Source organism: Rhinopithecus roxellana, chromosome 6 (assembly GCF_007565055.1).
Source record: "Rhinopithecus roxellana isolate Shanxi Qingling chromosome 6, ASM756505v1, whole genome shotgun sequence".
In the NCBI taxonomy this organism is placed as follows: domain Eukaryota; kingdom Metazoa; phylum Chordata; class Mammalia; order Primates; family Cercopithecidae; genus Rhinopithecus; species Rhinopithecus roxellana.
This window is the reverse complement of record NC_044554.1, coordinates 10,727,705-10,742,842: the sequence shown is the minus strand read 5'-3', so window position 1 is coordinate 10,742,842 and position 15,138 is coordinate 10,727,705. Positions and strand designations below refer to the sequence as shown.

The window sequence follows — 15,138 nt, the reverse complement described above, 5'->3', positions numbered from 1 at the left end:
CATAACGATGGAAATTGGGAGGATTTTTTTTTTCTTAATTCTAGCAGAAGAGATAGGGTTTTAACATATCTTTAAAAGGGGGTTTTGCTGGTTTTCTGTAGCTGGCAGAGCTGAGTAATGCATAGTGTGATTTCCTGCCTCGGCCAGCAGAGGCCTCCATGTGCCTCCTGAAGTCAAGTTTTCCTTGATTCAGGAAGGAATGTGAGACCAATGAGTTGCCTGTCAAGGACAGCAGGAATCATATGTAAGGGCAGCATGTTTCTGAGATTCTATTCCAGGTTTTCAGCAGATGCGCCCATACCAATGGTGCTTGCTCTGTGTCAGGCAGAAGACAGGGACTATCCAGAAATTCCTTGTAACAGAGGGCTAGAGCTAACATCACAGTTGCTTCTGTACCTGGGCGAGGCCTCCCTGTAACTCCTATTAAAGGCATGTCAGTTCTGGGGTGGCTTCAATTTTGAAGTGTGCACAGATGAGTTATTTCAAAGAATCTAGGCTTGGCCTTGTGACCTGCCAATAGGAAGTAGGTGAAAGGACAGCGTGCCAGTTCTGAGGCTAGGATTTAAGAGGCAGGCCCTGTGCATGTTGTCTGTTGTTAGGAGAATAAGCCAGGACAAGACTGCAAGAGAGATGTTAGCAACTTAGGCCATCAACTCAGATGCCCCAGCTAATAGCCGGCAGACCCCAAGGGCAGTGGACCCGCTGCTGAGCCACCTAGCAGATTCATGATCATGCTTAACTGAAATTAGCCCAACCCAGCTGGTTAGAGGACAACTGCTCTGTAGACCTCTCGACAAGTGATCAGTAATAAACAGCTATTATTTTTAAAGAAATTTGAGGTGGTTGGTTACAAACTAGCAAAATAATGTCCTCTAATTATAATCATAGCAGTCACAAGGTGATTACTGATACTTATTTTAAGATAACACTACTACATTAACAAAATATTTAAACAATAATATGAGATAATATTTCAACAATCATAAAGTGATTACTGATACTTATTTCAATATGATTACTATTACATTAACAAAATATTTTAACAACAATACAAGATTCATATGCCTATTTTGGAAATAATTACCAAATTTTTATTGATGCTTGGTAGAATTAGTAGAAGACAGTGACTCCTCCTATGATATTACTAACACCTCTCTACCAACCTACTATATATTTATAAGAAATGTATTTCAGGACAGAAAGTGTGAACTCACAGTCCTTCTGCAATGCACTCCAGTGAAAGCACATTTCCCCTTAATTCCTCTTTGTTACTTGCATTGCCTTCTGGAGTTAAAAATGTTGGTGGCCTCTCTCTACTTGATTTAGCTGCAAACAAGAAAATCAATATGCATTACAACTTATAATATGTATTTCTATAAACACTTCATTGTCAAAAAAGCTGTCTAAAATTCCAATCCCCTTTTAAGCTATTTAACATTAATTGTGAAATTTGTTAAGCTACACATACACACTCTCTGCGTTATAAGTAGTCATCACTTACACTTACTCAAGTTACCCAGGAACAGAAACAACCTTGGTTGCATAAGCACTAATAATAAGGACTGTTTTCCTTTTGTATATTTCCTTAATTTGGGTTAGGTTTTTACAAATTTTCTGTGGGTTAGAAAATTTTCAAAATGTTGACATGGAGAGGAAATCATGTTATTGAACTACATTTCTCTTAGGATTAGTGCTTAGGTCAAAGCAAAAATTAACTGTCTATCTTCCGGAAGATGTTAGGTTTTTAGAAAGATATGGTTATAGAAGGGGTATTCTTGTTTACAGTGGGGACAACATTATAGCCAATACTACTGATTAATCATATTAACATCCTCAAACTGCAAGGGTTATGGAAAACAAAAGTAGAGAGTTACTGACAGAGGTCTTGCAAATATTATGCCACAAATGAAGAATAATGATGGAGTTAAATAAATGGAAATCGTTTTCCTCAATAAAAAAATAAAGAGGGTCTAAGTCAAAGATCTTAGGGATAGTTATACAGGCCATCTTCTTTTTTGTGGAGGCCTTTCCAAGACATAGCCATGTCTTCTGAAGTTTTCTTAGAAAAACTTGGAGCAGAAATTACATCATCTTAAGGTTCTATAGCCATTGAAGGTTTTCAACTCTTTAACGCATTATCTACCTGACGCTTATAAAAATTTAATGAAAAGGAAATATATTATGAATCATTCTCATTTATCAGAAGAAAAAATTCAATGCCAGAAGAGGTATTACTTGAGAAAAATTAGTTTTCCTAAGAATTTAGAGACTGTAGGGGGGAAACTTACTCCTCTAAAACCACTTTGGGAATGGTCTTGGGGCCCATATTTTTCAGGAGTATATTCAAATTAAATAAAAGAAAGCAGCAGTTGTGGAGTGTCTATCTTGGTCACTGATGAGACCTTAATGTTTTTTACTTATATCTCAAGGGTGAAAAATTAATACAGCAGAAATTCTGCCTTATGGATAATTAAGAGGACCCTTTATCCAAAACCCATTATTTTCATTCATAGACTCTACTTGAGAACATTTCCCTTAAGGAAATCAAATTCATTTCTATCTACAATAATGAAGTTAAATGCTCTACTTTTAAAAAGATTACTTCCACTGAAGACAGTGACTGGGTTTGACTTGCTTTTAAACAAAACTAAGAAAGAAATGCTATTACTAATTATATTGACAATGTCACATGAAAACAGATGAGAAATGGGATGATTTACTATGAAGTCCACTTAATGTTAGTTGCTAAAAGTTTTTGATGAGTCAGTATTCTAGCAAGTTAATGCACCCTGCCAACTCTTACTTAGTTCACAAGAAAAGTTAGGAACAGAACAAAACATGGAAAACATAATTCTGAACGTACGTGAAAGGTTTTTCCAAATCAGTGAAATGGTTCTTTACACGCAAACAGTTACAACAGGTTTCATTATTACACATACATCATGGAAAATGCTCTAGTGGCATGCTTCAAAGTTTATAGGTAAATTTCATAAGAAACATACATTTATACTATGGTATTAAACATATAACTAGAAATCTCATAAAGAAATAAGGTTAAATAGCCATGGAGGTGAAGTTAGTGAACTAAATTCTACAATGAAGGAGAGAATATCAGTTACAATCACCATAACTCACCACCATAAAACTCAGTGTCACTCAAATTAGCAGCTATAGTGTCATTCAATTCATCCACTGAAATAAACAGAATATTATGAAGAGGGCACAAAAGTAGGGGAGAAGGGTCAAAAAGTATTGGGCAATAAAAGCAAACGTATGCAGCTATGCTGACCGAGTGCCATTCCTATCAAGTAAAAACAGTGCTTTACATTGTACATGACTAACTCATTAATTTACTCAGCCACCCCCAACCAGGAATATGCAGACATTTAACTTAAGCTGCAGGACTGCCAATAAGAGGCACTGTGGAGCATAAAGCACACACAAATGCTCAGAACACCAGGTAGTTCAGAAGGTGATCACGGAACCAGTCATGACAATAAAAGCAAGAAATGTAAAATCCAGTATTTAGGGTATGCACAATCTTTATAACACATATGCCAGCACTTTAGTGAGCATTCATGGGAGGTTTCCTGATAATGAACCTGTTTACTTCAAAGTCAGTAGTATATAATAGTTTCTATATTTTGCACATATTTGTAAATGTATTGAAGGGCAGATTCAGGAAGCTGAACTCTTACCTGAAATCACCTTCACAGAAATAGGTTGCTTCTGCTGTATGGTTTGAGTATGATTAAATCTGGCATAACAGATATAGTCTTCGCGGGTGTCCTCTGGGAGGACATTGGAAAAATAAAGGTCCCCATTCAGACCTTGAGAAACTCTCTCACTTTGTGGAAGTCTTTGAAAGGCTGGAGAAAGGCAGAGAGATATCCAGATTATTCCATCATAAAGTGGCTACCCTCCAAATTAGCAAGATACATGTATCTACTAATAGGTCTGTGAACTTCATTTGAATATTTGTTTTCTCTATATAGCTCTTTGGGTAAAAGCAAATAACTGTTAAAAAAACAAACAAACAAACAAAAAAAAAACCTAACACACTAAAACTCTTAACTCTACTTCCCTGACAGTAACTTCTCTGGGGTGGGGTCAGAAGTGAGATTATACAGTGAAATGTTTTATTAAGCAAATGTAAACAAAATATGTTTTACAAAAAGTTGGTGTGACTTTTCCTAATATCTAAATGAGTCCCCAACTGTGAAGTACACATACACACATATCTTAGAAAATCATTAAGGAAGCTTCTAAAATTGTTAACATGGGTTGCATCTACACACAACATTCAGAAACTCAATACTTGGAGAGCATCTAATGGTGAGCTGGGTCCCGTGTTAGGCACTGGGCATGCCAGAGTCCCAGACCTGTCTGAGCTCATCATCCAGTTGAAGAATCAAGCAGCAAATGGCCAGCTGACAGTAACTGGGTGTGATGATGACACTATTTATTTAATGCTGCAACCTGCCCCTCACAAGCTTCCTAAGCCCAGTTCCTCCACCTCCTCTACAATGCTTTTCTGAATTACTTATCACCTTCTGGCATACTACATAAATTACTCATCATACACACGACTTATTGCCTGTTTCCTGCACTAGAATTTAAGCTCCAGGACAGTGGACACTTTCATCTGCTTTGTCCACTGGAACAGTGCCTGGCCTTTCATGGGGCTCCTTTAAATGTGCATTGAAGGATTAAGTGAGTAACCATCAGCACTCTGACTTCCCAGTGTCAAGCATAATAATTTATTAGCACTTCCCCTAAGGTCCATTTAAGGAACTATCTTGCCTCAGGCAGGAGGATTTTCTTTCTCTTTTATGGACACATAATAAACTGTACATATTTGTGGGGTACGATGTGATATTTCAATACACATATACATTGTGTAATGATCAAATCATGGTAATTAGCATATCCATCACCTTAGACAGTTACCATTTCTTTGTTGTGAGAACATTCAAAATCCTCTCTTCTAGCTATCTGAAATATACAATGCATTACTGTTAGCCACAGTCACCCTACTGTGCAATAGTATCAGAACTTATTTGCAGGGAAGATTTTCTAAGTGTATGAAGGATGCAGGGAGGTGGAACAACCGATCTGGGTGTGAGTTCACACTTAGCCAGCTAATGGACATTCTGAAGCTCCTTAGCCCACAGAGCCTTAACTGTGAGAGTTCTTCAGCTCTGAGGTGATAGAACTGAAAAAAGTCTCACATCCCAGTGGCCTCAGGCCACTCTGTCTCCTGGCAGGGTTTTTCCAGTGTGAGTGAAGCAGGTCTGCTCCTCCTGTAGCAGGTGCTTGATCTAACATTTCACGAAATGCAAAATTATAGTTAAAAGTCTGGAGCTCCCTCAAGCAGAAAAAGGCAGGAAAATGTGGAGGCAGAGCTTCAAAGAAAGAACACCAGTTCATCATGTTAACCAAATTACTGGTCAAGATGGGGGTTTGGTTGGTGGTTGCAAATTTATGGTTTTAAGCCATTAAGTCCCAGGAAAAGGACTGTTTTAACAATAACTCAAGCCCAGCCTGGTGGCTCGTGTCTGTAATCCCAGCACTTTGGGAGGCTAAGGTGGGTGGATCACCTGAGGTCAGGAGTTCGAGACCAGTCTGGCCAACATGGCGAAACCCTGTCTCTACCAAAAATATGAAAATCAGCCGAGCGTGGTGGTGTGCACCTGTAATCTCAGCTACTCAGGAGGCTGAGGCAGGAGAATCACCTGAACCTGGGAGGCCGAGGCTGCAGTGAGCTGAGATTGCGCCACTGCTCTCTAGCCTGGGTGACAGAGACTCCATCTCAAAAACAAAACAAAACAAAACAAAACAAAACAAAACAAAACAAAACAAAAACAAAAACAAAAACAAAACTCAGAAGAATCAGGTACATTTTGTTTAACAAAGAGTTAAAGACAAAAATACATTTCTTGTCCTCTGTTTCTCCTGCTGTAGTAATAAAATAATAAATTGAAGGGTGTTGGCAGACCAAATGTTAGGCAATGGGACTTCATGAGGGTGGTGGCATTTTGTATTGCACTTGAAAAAAAATGTATGCAGATAGGAATAATTTAATGTCATCTTGCAAGAAGTATGCTATATGGATCTAATTTTTTTCTCATATTGCAGGTGCAATTTCATTTGAAAGGTCAGATGCTTCACCAACAGCCTAGAATGAATGTGAGTGGAATATCTAGCTATATAATGTGGGGAAAAATTAGTTATATATTCAGATGACTCTGAGAGTTTACATGTGATATGTCTCTTTATTAAGCAAAAAGGTCATTATTTCTGAGTAAGAACCAAGTACCAAATATTGAGCCTTATTTTGGCAGTGGCATTTGGAGAGCACTATTCTTAAAGCCATACATCACTTATTTACATTTGGCTTACTACTTATTTTTGCAAAATCTGTAAAAGATTTACTTAGTTATATATTTGTTTTTTATTTCTTTTTTTTTTTTTTTTGAGATGGAGTCTCGCTCTGCTGCCCAGGCTGGAGTGCAGTGGCCGGATCTCAGCTCACTGCAAGCTCCACCTCCCAGGTTCACGCCATTCTCCTGCCTCAGCCTCCCGAGTAGCTGGGACCAAAGGCGCCCGCCACCACGCCCGGCTAGTTTTTTGTATTTTTAGTAGAGACGGGGTTTCACCATGTTAGCCAAGATGGTCTCGATCTCCTGACCTCGTGATCCGCCCGTCTCGGCCTCCCAAAGTGCTGGGATTACAGGCTTGAGCCACCGCGCCCGGCCTTTTGTTTTTTATTTCTTTGCATTACTTTACTTCCTCTGAGTGCTTTCATATAGGAGGAGCCAAATGCATCCCCGAACTTAAAGTAAAATAAAAAAAAATTAAATTAAAAAAATTAAAAATGCAGATTAAATGTTAGAGCCAAATTTTCTCTTTCGTAATATATATGTCTTGTGAGTGCACAGGCAATCAGGTCACTGTATTTCCTACAGATACTTTTAATTCATTCCCACCATTCCACCTAAAAGACTCTTAGCAGGGTTACCAGGAACCTCCAAGTTGTCAAATTCAGTAGTCATTTTTTAGTTCTCATATTATCTGATCTCTCAGGAGCATTTGAAATAGCTGATTATTATGTCTTTCAAAAATATTTTCTAAAATTATTATCATTGTTTATTTTAGGGATGGTGTCTCATTCTGCTGCTGAGGCTGAACTGCAGTGATGTGGTTGTAGCTCCCTGCAGCCCTGAACTCCTGAGCTGAAGCAATCCTCCCATCCCAGCCTCTCGATTAGCTGGGATTACAGTGTGAGCCACCCTGCCTGGTTAGTCCATCTTTTTGACACACATTCTTCACCTTGTTCCTGGGGACACCACTCTCTTTGTTCCTTTTTTCCTTCAGTGACTGCTTCTTCTCATCTGCTTTGCTGATTTCTCCGTGAGTTCTTCACCTCTGGAGGGCTCCTGGTCTCAGTCTCCCAGATTCTGCTCTCCTGCTCCCCAGATCCTCTCATCTAGCCCAGGCCTCTAGGCAGCACTTATGCACTAAGAATTCAAACATTGCTGATCATAGCCTGGAATCTTCCTTTTGACTCAGGTATCTCTGACTCTTGCTGGTGTCTTGCCATGAAATATCTTAGAGGCCTCTCACATCCCAAACTCTGGTTTCTCAGTCTCCAAGCAGAACCATGTGCTCCCTCTAAGGTAACATGCTGACCTATTAGCACAGGAAATTTTGGAGGGTGGAAGAGGCAGAGCAACAAACATGCCCTCGAGGACAGAAACAGGGGTAGACAAGTTTGACTAATGAATGGCTTCATTATCTCTGCCTTGTTTCCTTATCTGGAAAGTGGAAAAAATATTTGGACGTGCCTCATAGGGTTGCTGTAAAAATTAATGAAATAACCCATGTTAAGCCCTCAGTAAAAGGCCTGACACTTGGTAAAGGCCCGATAACTATTAGCTATTTTTGGGATTAAAAAAACAAACAGAAACATAACATATCCCCAACAGCCTGATTTCCTCCCCGCCATGGGTTTCTGGATATGGCAATTCCATTTTATCATTTTGGAGTTGTTCAATCTCCAAAGGTAGTTATGCTTGATTCCTCTCTCTCATGCTCCAACCTCTGCCCCAGTAAATCCTGGAGGATTGACCCTCAAAATGTATCCAGAATCTTGCCATTTCTTACCCATTCTACTGCTACCTCTCAAGTCCAAATCACCAAAAAATTTCATCTAGATTACAGCAGTGGCCCCAACAGTCTCTCTACTCTCTCTTTCGTCTACTATATTCTCTACACATCAACTGAAGGGATATTGTTACTACTTATTTCAGATAAAGTCACTCCTTCAAGATTTCACTACTTCATTCCAAGCTAAAGCCAAAGTCCTTTCCATTGAGTCCCTGTGATCTTTCTTACCTTGTCTATCACCTTCCCCCTCGGCTCCTTCAGTCTGGCCCCCTTGGCCTCTTTGCTTTTCTTTTTACACATGGCAGGGATGCTCCTTCCTTAGGGGCTAGCACTAGTGTTCCCTTTCTACTCAGATATTTAGGGGCATGGCTTGCTCTCTCATTTCATTAAAGTCTCTGCTCAAAACTCTGCCTTTTTTTTTCATAGAACTTATTGCTAACAAACATAGATTTTCTAATGTACTTATTGCATTTATCATCTGCCTCCTTCCCCACTCCCATCTCCTCCCACTGCAAAGAATATAAGCAAGGTACATAGTAAATGTTCAGTAAAATTGAGTGAGTGAATGAGATGATATGTTATTTTATTTTGAGGAGCAGTTATTTTCCTGAGCATCTCTAAAACATTTTATGAATCACAAGAGGTGATAATGTATTATAACTGTAAACAATCCTAAGACCTTTAAAGAAAGAAAGTTCATATTATCAAAACTTACAATTATCCATCCAAAATATTATGGGTGGTGGTAATCCAATTGGGGGTCTGCAGGGAAGTACTAAAGATTGACCACTTTGAAGTGTGATTGGTTCAAGCTTTTCTTTGGTCCACAATGGTGATCCTATTAAATAAAAAAAAAACTTCTCAGTTATTTCCACATTGAAAAGAATAAAAAGAAAGCACTACAAATAAAGGCAAATTGAATTTTTAGAGAAATAATTTGTAATTTATGTATGCTAAATTAATGAGAAAATATTTTTAAATACAATGTTAAAAGAAAAAAAGTAAAAATTAAAAAAAATGTCAATTCTGATGAATTGCCACTGATAGTATAAATTCTCAGTCAGTGATTCCACAGCTGAGAATTTATACTAAATATATCATCAGGAAGACAAATAGTTTTGACACAAGCATGTTCTTCACAAAAGAATGGAAAACACTTAAATGTAAAAAGATTTGTTAAATAAAGAATTATACATCTACACTTTTGAATACCATAGAGTATTATATAAGTACACTTATTTATAAGATCGCTATGGGAATATATATGATATGTCAAAAAGTCAGAAAAGGTTGTAAGATAGTATTTCAGAAAATGAGCTGGTTTTAAACACATATATACATATCTGCCTAGGAAAAAATAAAAAGAATATTTGAGCAGTAGTTATTTCCTTGAATGGAAGGATTCATGAACAGTTTTAAAATTTCTTTTTTGTTTATTTATAATTAGTTTTTCTACAATGACCATACATGTAATAATTTCTTTTTAAAGAACCAGAACTGAAAAATGTGACTGTTATTTAAATATATGCTCTTAAGGTTTTTGAGAGGATTTTGGTACCAACCAACCATTGCAAAAAGAGCCTTAATCATATCAAGGTAGTGAGGACACTCCACTTCCAGTAAAATTTTGAAACAGAAATGATTAAAGAAATAGCATTTAGACCTTGGTCACCCATATCATACTGAATTTATTTCCATTTGGCTGTAGGAATTTCACTTTTACAGGAGATACATGAGAAATAAATAATTAGATGAACTCGGGGAAGAAACACCTTTTTTTTTTTTTTTAAACCCCGGTGTCTTACACAGGACTTGTATAAAAGATACATTGGATTGGTAAAGCATTAGGCTAAGGAGTTTCTCAGGGTAAGGTGGAAAGAAGCGATAATTTTCATGCAAAACAAAGTCAGAATATTGGAAGCAATTCCACTGCTTTCTTGAAGAGTATCTGGACGATGTCACAGAAGCTGAGTCTTGGAGCAATACTTTAAAAAGGATCATGTTGGTTGACAAGTTTCCACTTACGGGATGGGCGGACGACAATGTTATTAGAAATTGCAGCTCCACGTTCATTCCTTGCTGTACACTGATAGACTCCTTCGTAGGTCTCGGCTTTCCCTTCGCTCATGATGTTAATTATGAGCGTTCCTGTGCCAGGCTTCATGGTGACCAGAGGGTCTTTATCGATGTCAAAATGAGTCCCATTACGGGTCCAGGAAAAGCTGCCCAACACACAAAGGGTTAAGTGTATTAATGGTCCAGAAAAATGGGATTACTTTAACAAATTTCTAGCAGTTTTATGGGTTTCTAGAAATAATTACTAGATTTTAATATTCAGTAAGAGCAATAAGCCCTCATATCTAAAATGTTTCATTGAATCATGACCTGGAAAAAAAGGGCAGGCTATACTTTTTAAGGTACCTGTCTTCTGTAGAACTAGCCCACATTTGACTCAATAAAGAAATCATGCACACAAATTGCCTGTCATTTTTCTAAGAAAATAGAAGGAGCAGGTCTCCCAGGTACACTCTCTTAGAGCTTTATTAGCATTTTTACTGTAAACTCTATTGTTCACAGAGTTGATAACCTGTCTATAAAAATTTGCTTGGGGCTGAAATGTGACAAGACCTCTGCAAGTACTATTTATATATGATGAAAATTGATCAGACAAATTTCAAGTTACCAAATTGTGAAGTGTAGGCTGGGAGCAGGTTAAGAGATATAAGTTCCAGAGTGTCTTAAATGTTGCTTATTAAAAACAGTAACTCTACATAAAACACATGTTGGGAATTTTTAATTCTAGAGATGATTTTGAGAATCCCTTGGGAGGTATGCCCAATTGTCAACTGAGATTCCTCTTTCTCCATTTTATTTTTATAAAAGATTGACTTACATAAAAGTCACAGTCCTCATGTAATTAAATACTTTACAACTAGTCACACATCAGTGATGGCCATGCTCATACAAAGGTACGAATCTCTAAACGTCACAGTGTTTTCTAGGGTCACTCGGATTTCCCTTCCCACTGCTTATTTTTATAGCAGTCATTGTCACAACCAGGGCAGGAAGTCGTGGTGTGGATGCTACTGGCATCTTGTGGGCAGGGGCCAGGGATGCTGCCAAATATCCTACAACGCACAGGACACTTGCATCTCCTAAACAAAATATTATCCCACTCCATTATCAATAGTGCTGAAGAGGAGAAATCCTGTTTTACAGTGAGTTACAGAAGGCATTAATTGTGAAACTGAAAGGAAACCTCATCAAGGGATACCACATCAGGGCTTCTGTGAGAGAGGTTTTCCATTAACATAGCCGAATATATTATTTTGAGGCAAACCTTTGCTGAAAGTTTTGACATAGTACATATTCAGTCCCAGTTAATTTTTTTCTCAGGGGCCAGTTTGTGATAATTTAAAAAGGTCTGTAATAGACAAGCTTGGAAATAAAATAACCAGAAACTTTCACTTCTTTATTACTTAAAAATCCATATTACATTTTAATAGCAATAACCCAACTCTCCAAAACTCCCATATATGACTGGACAAGTTACAGATCATCCACTGTGAGGCCTTGAATAAGGTGCTTAGCATTACCAGGCATCAGTTGCCCATCTATAAAATGTATTGGTTGGACTGGATTATCTCTAATATCTCTCCCAACTCTAAAATGCTTTGCAGTGATCTAAAATGCTATGCAGGATCCAAATGGCATGAAGTCTCATGACTGAACTCTGCCAAGTTTGGAAAATCATTTAAGACTATTTTATAAACTGTTATAGAGACAGCAGAGATCTTGGAAGTCATCAAATTCAACCTCTTTATAGATGAGGAAATTAAAGCCCAGAGAAAAGGGATTTGCCTGTGCCTTATGGCCATTAGTATCAAAACCTGAATCAAAAGGCTCTTTCCATAACTCCCCACTTTATAAGCATTTTGCAGAAAAGTGTGGGCATGGAAATGCAATAATCTGGGTTTTCAAGAAGAAAAAATGGGCTCTAATTAAGCAGAGAGACAAAACAATACACCTACAAGTGAGACTTTAGGGATATGTGGGACCCAAGAAATTGCCTTCAGTATCTTTGAAGGGCTGAAATGGGCTGGGATAGATGAACCAAAGGGCAATCTAGTGAGTCTCAGTGAGAAATATCCAACTAAAAAAGGAAGTGCTCTACATAGTCTGCCTTGTTTGATGGAAATTCCCAAACATATTTCTCTATTCAGAGAGATTTCCTGATTTATTCTCAGTACTATAACAAAGCAGAACGCATACTCACCTTGGGGGCGGTTTCCCTTTGGCCTCACACTGGATTACAATATTCTCCCGAGGGTCAATAATGTAATCTTTTGGAGACTGTTGGGTGATGGTTGGAGGTTGTACCACTTAATTGTAGGAAAAAAAAAACATGTAAAAAAATAAATCATTTAAAATCATAATAGTAGCCATTTTTTCCTGTATCAAAATCACTTACCTTAGACTAAATATGCTTCAAGTGTTTTTAGTAATTTCTAGTGTAGCAGCACATACTTCAGTAGATTTTTCTGCTAAAGTTCTGCTAAAACTGCGAAGTCAAGGCATAACTTTCTTTTGGTAACTATGTGCACTTGCAAAGTCCATTTTCCCACACTAAAAGTTTGGGAAAATAATTATCAATACAAGCCTAATATTAAGATAGTTTCTTTTCTGATGTAACAATGAGAAATTCTTTTGATTCCTTTGGTTCCAATGATGTTTTTCAGAGGAATTTAAGTTGTGAGGTAAATTTGCATCTTTCCAAAGAGTAACAGACTTAGGTCATTAGTGTGTGCTCATATAAATCAATATATGTTGGGAACAAATACATTTGAGAAGTTAATATTAAACAGACTGTTAAATTGGAGATGTGACATCTCTTATCAGAGCCAGGAGGTAAGTGAATTAGGAACAAAGATAAAAGAGTCTTATTTAGAAGATAAAGGGAACTGAGGAAGTTCTCTGTCCTAGGAGACAGTGTTTCCATTTGCTCTTCAAAGTGTTATCTGATCTTTTATTATCAAATCCTGTGGGGAACCTGTTCTGACCCAGAACAATCTAATCTGAAGAAGGCTATATCGGGACCACCAACGCTCTTCAAGTCATTCTAAGATCACCATGTCCTTCTTCTTGTGAGATCACAACTAGTGTTATGACAGGAAGGGACTAAAGAATAATTTATTACAACCTCTTCTTTTCTTACTCAGGGCAGCAAAATGGCTTGACTAGGAAGGCACAAAGCAGAGATTTAAACAGCTAAAGTACAAATCGAAAGCTAGCCTCATTACTGTTACCAGTTATTGTGTACTATTATATGCAGGGTACTGGGCAGTGTCAGTTTCCCTTCCCTTTGGAATATGCCATCCCCCTCCTTGCCTTTCCAGCTGCCCTTCCCACCTCTGTCATGCATATAGAACCCTCATTTTTCTAGCCTAGTCAGTTTCCAACACGGACTAGCAGTGTGGTCTGATTGTTGAGCACTAGTCTGTTTGTTTCTTACTAGCTGTGAGACTTCAAGCAAATTTCTTAACTTCTGTAAGCCCTAGTTTCCTAAGAGGGAAAATAAAGTTTAAAAGTAGTATCTACCACCTAGGATAGCTGGCAGGATTAAGAAAATAATTTCTATAAAATTCTTAGTATATACCAATGCTATAATGGTTCAATAACATCAGCCATTTTAAAATTATTATCATAATCATTTTTATTTGGAACAGATTCACCTTTGAATGATCCTTCAGGCTCTGGGAGTATATAGCGTTTGGAATAATGGAAGGAAGTCTAGAATTCCACATTCAAGGAATAGTGGCCATAGGGAGTAGGGGAGGGGATTCTCAGGAGTGACTCAGTTCAATTCCTTGTGCTTTTCTGGGAGTGACACAGGTGCAAATCTGGTGGCTTCAAAGGCAGAGCTTCTATTCACTGGTCTGCAGCAAAGCTGGCTCAGATGCCACTCCTAACTGCCAGGAGTTTACTGTCTGGATATACCTCCTTAAACAGTGCTTGGGTCACCTACTAATTAACAAATGTTTTGCAGTAGCAAGAAAAGAAGTGATTTTACATAATTTTTCTGGTTAATTTGACATCAAAGGAAATTATCAAATGCCTGAAATTTGACTATTTTTAAACTAGGTGATAAATGCCACCTAACTGTCAAAGGCAGTGGAAAGTTTTGCATAGAGCAAGCCACTCAAAAACCATGTAGGTGGGAGCTGCTTATCTATTGTCCACTTCAAGACAAGATTCAAATTCGCTGGGTTAGTCTACTGATGGCACCTAGAAATACTAGTCTACATAGTCACGAAGGCTCAAGAAGCATAAAAGGGCATATAGCTGCTGTCTTGTGTAAAGCTTTTGCCTGCACCCACCTTCTAAAAGACACGAAAAGACCTATATTTGTTCCAGAAAGCATTAATTAGCCTTTACAACAGATCAGCATTCTCTTTAAATTTTGAGAATTTTCTCATTGAGTTACATCAGATGTGAATAAAGCTTGGAAGTTAGTAGAGCAGCATACTGGTAAAAGAAAGAGTAACAGCCAAGTTTTCAGAATTCATGCAGATAATACATTACAACTGCTTCTTGGTATTGAAATACAATGCTTAGCTACAGTAAACACACATGCTTAGAAAGACAAAGGTCACAAAACATGAAATTGTGCATTTAAATCACATTATTAATTCAAAAAGCAAAGACATGGTCAAATTTTCACACTGCCTAGTAATTTATAGAAGGACACTTACAGTCTTCAAGAAGTTTTGCTTTTTCCCCATCAATATCAGCAGGTAAGTCGACAAAGAGGATTAAAGAAAATCAGATGTTAATAAGAACGTTAGAACTCTGAAGATAAAGGGGCATCTTGTCTATTTGATTTGATCTAAGAAAACCCGTATAGTGAAGGTTGAAGTTGTGAAGTTGCAAGAGGAAGAAATATGCATTAACGGTTTCCTTTAATCTTGC

General features: G+C 37.7%; 1 protein-coding gene across 6 annotated transcripts in view; it reads right to left on the bottom strand.

Annotated features, from left to right (window-relative positions):
• The window catches only part of NRCAM (neuronal cell adhesion molecule), a 323,278-nt gene that overhangs the window by 84,975 nt on the left and 223,165 nt on the right, over positions 1-15,138 (bottom strand). For 5 of the 6 annotated variants that reach the window (XM_030932837.1, XM_030932833.1, XM_030932835.1 and 2 more), the window contains 6 exons: positions 12,446-12,551; positions 10,195-10,391; positions 8,885-9,007; positions 3,699-3,869; positions 3,136-3,192; positions 1,215-1,326 (listed from right to left, as the gene is read on the bottom strand). In XM_030932837.1, coding sequence (XP_030788697.1) covers positions 1,215-1,326; positions 3,136-3,192; positions 3,699-3,869; positions 8,885-9,007; positions 10,195-10,391; positions 12,446-12,551 — 766 coding nt within the window. The remainder of the gene's footprint in view (positions 1-1,214; positions 1,327-3,135; positions 3,193-3,698; positions 3,870-8,884; positions 9,008-10,194; positions 10,392-12,445; positions 12,552-15,138) is intronic. The other variant, XM_030932834.1, reaches the window with a different exon arrangement.